This window comes from Bombus terrestris, chromosome 7 (genome assembly GCF_910591885.1).
Source record: "Bombus terrestris chromosome 7, iyBomTerr1.2, whole genome shotgun sequence".
Taxonomy (NCBI): domain Eukaryota; kingdom Metazoa; phylum Arthropoda; class Insecta; order Hymenoptera; family Apidae; genus Bombus; species Bombus terrestris.
In genome coordinates this window covers 7,169,841-7,177,549 of record NC_063275.1, presented here as the reverse complement: position 1 = coordinate 7,177,549, position 7,709 = coordinate 7,169,841, and the positions used below count along the sequence as shown (strand labels likewise).

The 7,709-nt window shown below is 57.8% G+C and overlaps 1 protein-coding gene across 1 annotated transcript; it reads left to right on the top strand.

The window, feature by feature from the left end:
- The first annotated feature begins 6,411 nt into the window (after positions 1 to 6,411).
- Positions 6,412 to 7,149, top strand: LOC125385465. Its single transcript, XM_048407635.1, has one exon. It carries the CDS (start codon positions 6,412 to 6,414, stop codon positions 7,147 to 7,149), a length of 738 nt encoding a protein of 245 aa, XP_048263592.1.
- Positions 7,150 to 7,709: the final 560 nt, after the last annotated feature.

Genomic DNA, 7,709 nt, shown 5'->3' with positions numbered 1-7,709 from the left:
AGCTTGAGACAGACGTTATGTGTTAGATTCGATTCAATGTGTAACGTTCGACGTGTCACAAGGAACTAACCGTCTTTAGATGATTCCTTTGTCTCATGTTTAAGACGACCCCCACTCTACTTAGGTCACGCCATCGTTCGCGCCTATGATCACGTATGTTTGTTCTTGCGTGAAAAACGTAACGGACAAAATTCGAAGTTTCCAGAACTCGCTGCTTGGCGACAGCTGCATAGCGCATGCTCGTCGATACATTGTATATGATTCGGCGGTCAGATAAAACGATCTGCCTGCGACATTGTAGGGCCGCGAGCAACGGTTAGAAAATACAGCCTGTGGCAAGCCTCGTGGCTTATCAGCATATGCTTTATCAGTGGTGGTAAATTCTCAGTTCAAATTTCTAACATTATTGAAAATACAAACATTGTAGATCAAATTAAAAAATTTAAATCTTTGATTCGACTATCGCACATAGAAAAACCTCTTAGCGAACCTATGGAAAAGATTCTCCTTTATTACATGGACGTATTTAATTTAGACAGCGAAACATTACCATGTACATCTCTTGCCAAACATTTCATTACGTTAAAAGAAAATAAGATCATCAACGTAAAATCCTACCGCCCTTCCGAACATCATAAAACCGAAATAAATAAACAGATGACTGAAATGTGAAACAAAAAGATTATAGAACCCTCTGACTATCTCTATAACTCTCCTGTCTGGGTCGTTCCAAAGAAAAGCGATACATCATCGAAACAAAAGTGGCGAATAGTAATTGATTTTGGAAAGTTAAACGAACTAACAGACCAAGAGGCATATCCACTGCCTAACATTGACGATATACTCTCACAACTAGGAAACGCAAAACATTTCTCCGCTTTAGACTTATTCTCAGGATTCCATCAAATACCCATGGACCAAAATTCAAAGAAATACACTGCATTTAGCACACCACAAGGACACTACAATAGAATGTCATTCGAACTCAAGAACGCACCTGCTACCTTTCAAAGAATGATGAATACCGCGTTAAGAGGTTTGATTAACAATCATTGTATTTTCGAACTTTGGCGGAGAGACGCGGTCGTGAGGAAACATCAACGGGAGTCGTAAATTCCCGTTACGATTATAAGAATCGACGCCACGAATAGATCGATCCCCTTATTTCTTGTGGGATAATAGGGATGATTGATGTGGTACAACGTTGCGATTAACAGGGTTATAAAATTTGTATTTCCAACACTTAATATACTGAAGAGTTACACTGTTACGTATGATATAAATGTCGTAGATGATACCTTGAGGGGAGCACGAGGCGCATGTGGGTTCTCAGGGTGTAGGACCACGCCCTGGGAAACCCCGATGAATCTGATGTTCTCCTATAGCCGGGTGGTGGCTGGTCACCCGCCAATGGCCGATTCGGTGCGGAGAACTTCGGAGAAGTTAGTGGGCCCGTACCTGCCAAGACCACTCACTTCACCTTCTTGTGGAGCTCCCCGTCACCCTGCACAGGCCTTGACCGGGGTAGGGTGCGAAAGAGTGAGTGGCACCAGCATGGAAACTCTAGTTGACGACCACGGCGAATTACTACTGATCACTGTGGAATGCAAATCGAAACAAAAAATCGTTTACGGTGCAGGGGATGGATACTCCAATACCGGCACAGCCGCGGGTTGTAAAGCGGGCCCCGCTGCGTCTTTATTGAGCAACCGTGGCCTTCCGGAGGTAGGCCGCCAGGCCCCCGGCCGCGCTCATGCGTCTGGCGAGGAAGACACAGTAACCGGGGGGACTCGGAGAGGGACGGAGGAACCCGACGTTATGATCATCAGCCCGGGAACTTCCTGCGATGTGACGCGGCGGAGGGGCGGCGGCGGGCGGGGGGGGGGGTGGATCCGACGACGAATTGCCTTTGTGTTCTCCCTCTCCGGCCGTTGTGGGGACGCTAGACAAGCGGCCATACCGCAGGATCGCCGGATCCGCTGAGGGCACCGCCTCCGCCGCCAACGGTCGCGACGGTGGCACGGGACGCCGCACGCGTCGGGGGGACACGTCGACGGGGGATTCGGACTCCGCGCTGCTGCCGGCTCCCGATAAAAGGAAGAAGAGAGGCGCGGGACGGACACCGACACCGATACCGACGCCGAGGCCGCTACTGTGACCGTCGCCGCCGCTACCATCCGTGGCGGTGCCGACGGCAGCGACGCGACCAAGACCGGACCGGTCGACAAACAAGCGAGCATGAACAGCGCAAAACCGTCCCGCGGTCTAAAGGAAGAGGACGGCGCATACCTGCGGAGGAAGGTGCGTCTTTTGGAGAGAGAGGTCAGCCGTCTCCGGGAAACGGTGGAACGGTTGACCAAGGAACGCGCGGAGAGGGCAGCCGAAGGCCCAAAAAATGACAGCAAGGGGCAAAGTGGGACGATCACCTCTACGAGGGGGACGAAAGGAAATGCCCCCGGGGCCCCAACGGGAGCGATTATGGGTTCGCTTCCCCCACCTCCCCACACCCCTGCCTAGCGTCGCGCCGCTCCAGCTGTCCCGACGGGCTGAGGAGTAGCTCAAACAACAAGGAAGCAGACAAATGGAGATTCGGTGGTCCAGGACTTCGAGATCCGCTAGAGGATCTCAAGATCCTGTTCTTCCGCAAGTTGGAGGAGTGGTGGCAAGAAATAAAGCCAGGGGGAGCGATCCCCCCGGCTACGGATGCGGCCGCCGTCGCAAGAACCGAGCAAGCACGGTCGCGGGCGGTCAGAGACACCTCGCGGTCGACCGTGGAGTCGACGGCCGACGAAGTAGGATCCACCATCGTCATAGGGGGAGGAAGAGGGAGAGCAAGGCGTAAAAACAGAAAGCCAGCAGCGCAACCTCTTCCAACGGTCCATGCGCCGACCGAGGGCGCGAGAACCGAGGGACGGATATCGTCGTCTCTGCCGTCATTGACGCTGCGAACAGGGGTCTCGGGGCGACGGCCGGCAGCAGCGGGTCAGGGATAACGACTTTCACTAAGGTGGCCGCTCGGCCTCCGGTGCGTCCCTGCACGCGTAGAGAATCCATGCGGGGAGCGGCGACGGAAGGGAAACTATCGCGAAAGGGAAGGGACGTACGGCTAGTGGACGGGACACGCGCGGGGAGAAAGTACCCGGCCTTCCCCGACCCCCACGACGTGCCGCGGTATCGCTCACCGTGAGGGACGGCTCGGGTTTCACATACAGGGTGGCGATGTCAGTAGTGAGGAAGGAAGCTAAGCTCTCTGAACTTGACATCAAGGAGCTGAGTTTCAGGAAGGCGATCACGGGGGCGTTGCTGTTCGAGATTTCAGGCCAGAACGCTGGGAGTAAAGCATCGCGACTGGCCGAGCGGATGGCGGCCACGCTGAAGAACTTACCCGCCAAGGTAACCGTGCCGCGTAGGACAGCCGAGTTAAGAGTGACCGAACTGGAGGACTCGGTAACTCCGGAGAAGTTGGCGGCCGCCGTTGCCGAGGCCGGGGGCTGCCGTGCCAACGAGGTCAGTGTGGGACCCATACGCTACGCTTCTCGGGTTGGTGTGGCTACGCTGTCCGCCGACAGCGGCCAGGAAAATCAACAGAGGAGGGGAAGCCCGATCGGGCGGTAAGATTATTATGGGTTGGTCAATGACGAGGTTTCTCCTCTCCCGGCGCGACAACTACAATGCTTCAGGTGCATGGAGGGGGTCACGTGCGCAGGGACTGCAAGTCGACGGTCGACCGGTCGGAGCGCTGCTATCGATGTGGGGCAGAAGGACACCACGCCAGGAACTGCTCGGCGCGAGAACCTAAGTGTCCGGTGTGTACGGACCTGGGAATGCCCGCGTCACACCGCATGGGGTCGCCGGCATGTAAACTGCCGGCCCGTAAGAAGATGGCCGTATAGGAGGCAAGGACCGATCCAGGCAATGGCGGGGACGCGGCGATAAGGAAGAAAACGACGCCGCCGTCTACTGGCCAGAAAAGAGGTCGGAGAAGTCAGATGCACAGACTCCGAGGGGAGCGGCCCGGAGGAGGAGGACAACTGCTCCTGCAATGCAATCTTAACCGCGCCCGCCGGGCTCAGGACTGTCAGCGGTGGCCGAGCCATACAACATTCCCGACGCGTTACGAAGCGCTGTGGACCTAATCGGCTCGGTCGCTATATTCTGGAACGGGATCCCGCAGGGAGGACTCGCTTATGCGAGCCTATCGGGGCTGGCAAATCCACATTCCCGCAGCCAGGGGGACCGTCGGGACAAGCGTCCCGCTTACGTGAGTCCGTATGTACTCCGCAGGGAAGGTCGTCGAGAGTGTAAGGCGTTTAATTACGGTTACATTCTCTCTATGTGGCCTTGGCTAGTAGCACAACCACGATCCTGATGCCAAGGATGGGACCGTCGGGATAAGTTCCCGGGTACGAAAGTACCTTGAAGCCCCCGATTACGTGAGTCCCATCTCGAACTTCCGAGCTCGGTTATCTGGTCGCCGGCCGACAGTGACGTGGCCGTACATCCATACTATAGTCACACCAACAACTAAGGTTGGTACCACGGGCGGTCAAGTTACAGCTCGGAAGGAGTAGCGACCCCTCTGCTCCGCCAATTATTGGGTATGGACTCGTGGTTGCAATGGTTGATGGCCAAGATGTTGGCAAGAGGGCCGACTTAAGGTGATGGCTCCACCGAATGGCCTTCGACGGGTGAGCAGCGTCCCACCTGCTCCGGAACCGTCCTGGTGAGGCGGGAGGCTTTAGAATGTGCCCCGTTCGACCTGAGACGAGCGACAGCCCCTGCAGGCTTAGCTAATCCAGGTAGCAAGGTACTGGGTGCCCTGTGCGATGGTTGGGCGTAATCTCAACCCCTACGGTCCTTGGGGACCCGGGTACTATGCGGGATTAAATCCGAGGAAAGTACCTGTTACCAAAAGACAATACTATTCTGGAATGGGACCGCGGGAAGCGCCTCCAGCGACTTGTATGCGATCTGGGATTCGTGTGAGGTGTGGTATGTTGTGCGTGATATATATATTGGACGGACGTAATAGTTCTAGTAGTTGGGCCTCGTCCAGTGTAATTGTCACTAGGGGCTGTAGATGTCGCGCCGCCAGGGTACTGCTGATTTCTTCCTCCGTTTTTTGGTGCGTGGAAGTAAAATCGGACTCCGGTCGCCGGGATTCGAACCCGGGTTCCGAACGTTCGCAACCTAAGACGTTAACCACTGCGCTGCCGTCGTCCGACACTAGTTAGTGTCGAGTGGTATTTGACTTGTCGAGTGCCGCCACACGTGTATACCGCGGTCCGTGTATCCGCCGGAACGGCGCGGTGTACTGGTGGTCCGAGGGGATCGCTTGTCTCCGCGAGGCGTGCATCCGTGCTCGGCGCCGATACACCAAATTCCGCCGTAGGCGGCGGGAGGACGAAGCCACGGTGGCTCGTCTATATGAGACCTACGGCGAAGCGCGGAAGCCCCTGTAACCAGCCATCAGGGAGGCGAAGAGACGGGCGTGGGGCGAGCTTCTGGCCAGCCTCGAATCTGATCCCTGGGGCGCCCTTATAAGATGGTATTGAACAAACTTCGTCCATGTGCGTTTCCCGTACCGGAGAGCATGGATCCTCAGTTCCTGGAGGAGGTTGTCAGCATCCTGTTCCCGGGAGCGACAGGCGAGGAGGATATCAGGTTTACCGACGAGGAGGAACAGGAGCCTCAACCGTCGGAAGAAGAGCCACTTGACACCGCGGGAAGTTGGAGCCCGAAATCGAGGGTCACCGAGGAAGAATTGGCCGAGGTTGTCGTGATGATCGGAGCACGGAAAGCTCCGAGTCCCGACGGAGTCCCGACCTGGCTGTGGAAGGACGTCGCCGGGGTCTTGGCCCCGAGATTAATGCGTCTATTTGACAGATGCCTGTCTCGGGGCGAATACCTCGTTATGTGGAAAGAGGCACGGATGGTCTTGCTGCCGAAGCCGGAACGCTCTCCGGACTCGCCTTCCGCTTATCGGCCGGTGTCCCTTTTGGACGGGGCTGGCAAGCTACTGCAGAGAGTGGTGGCGGCCCATCTCGAGTCGCACCTGTCGCAGAGTGTTCCCGGACTGCACGACAGCCAGTTTGGCTTCCGGAGGGGACGCTCTACGGCCCACGTTATAGCCCGTGTCCGCTCCCTGGTTGAAGGGGCCGAGGGGCGCGGTTGCGTGACTTTGGCTGTGTCGCTGAATGAGGTCAACGCCTTCAACAGCATCCCCTGCGACAGGATATGCCGGGCCCTCGAGTTTCATCGGGCACCCGCATACCTGCGGGGTGTAGTCTGGGCATTTCTTTGGGACCAAAGCATCGTCTACACCGTCCGTGGCGGGGGGATGACTGAGAGGGTTCCGTGCTGGGTCTGCTGCTGTGGAACATCGCGTACAACGCGGTGCTTCGGGCGCCGATGCCTCCGGATTCGGCGCTAGCGTGCAACGTCGACGGCATGTTGGTGCTGGTGTGGGGCGCGGCGTGTGGCGGAACCGTCCGTCTGGCGGAGCTGGCTGTGGCCCGCGTGGTCGCCGCGATCAAGGGATTGGGGCTGAGAGTGTCTCCTAAGAAGTCCGAGGCAATGTGGTTCTGCCGCACGGCTGATCACGGGACGCCTCCAGCGGGTTATTGCTTGAGGTTGGAGGGAGCTGAGATCGGGGTCGGAACCAGAATGAAATATCTGGGCCTGATCCTCGACAGCCACTGGACCTTCGGCGCTCACTTCGAGCGCCTGTCACCGTCTGTCGAGACGGCGGCGAACGCATTAGAACGTTTGCTGCCTCGGCTGGGCGTGCCCGGTGTCGGAGTGCGTCGGCTGTACGTCGGCGTGTTGCGATCGAGGCTCCTTTACGGAGCTCCGACCTGGGCGGAGGACCTGATGGCCGGCCGCTGCAGTCTCCTGAAAGTCAGGAGGCTGCACAGGACGGTGGCCATCAGGGTAGTGAGGGGCTTCCGCATCATTTCGGCTGTAGCAGCGGCGGTGCTCGCTGGATTTCCCCCGTTTGAACTGCAGGCACTGAGGTGTCGCGAGAATTACCTCCACACTCGGGGTCTGTCGAACGGGGTCAACCCGGTGGGCGCCGACGTTAAGAGTCGGGCTCGACGGGCCCTGCTTGACAGATGGCGCGCCAGCCTCGACATGCCCTCCCCCTGACTTACAGGGTGATGCAGGTGTTCACCAGGCACGGCTGCCTTGGTGAATACCTGCACCGAATCAGAAAAGAGGCGACCGCGCGTTGCCACCACTGCGATGCGAGCGTGGATTCGGCGCAGCACACGTTGGAGTACTGTCCGGCGTGGGCGCGACCCCGCCGCGACCTCAACGTGGAAATCGGATGGGACCTCTCTCCGCCGGCGATCCTCGGGGCACTGTTGGCGAGTGAGAGAGGGAGGAGGGCCGTGACCTCCTTCTGTGAGCAGGTTATGCTTTGGAAGGAGGCAGCGGTGAGGGTGCGGGTGCGGAACTCCCACCCCGAGAGGATCAACCGCCGGGGGCGCGGCAAACGCCGCGGACGCACTTGGACGAGGCGCGCTAGGGCCGCCGCTCCCCGGTGGAGGTCAAACTTAGGCGCTGATAGATCAGCGCCTCGGGACTGCCAAGCAGTCCGGTAGGGGAACCAGACTGCCTTGTACGGTGGCGCCGAAGACGATGCATTCTGTGCGCGGGAGGGCCCCGGTGTGTCCCTTGCATCGGTTCCCGGGCCTCTCTCGATC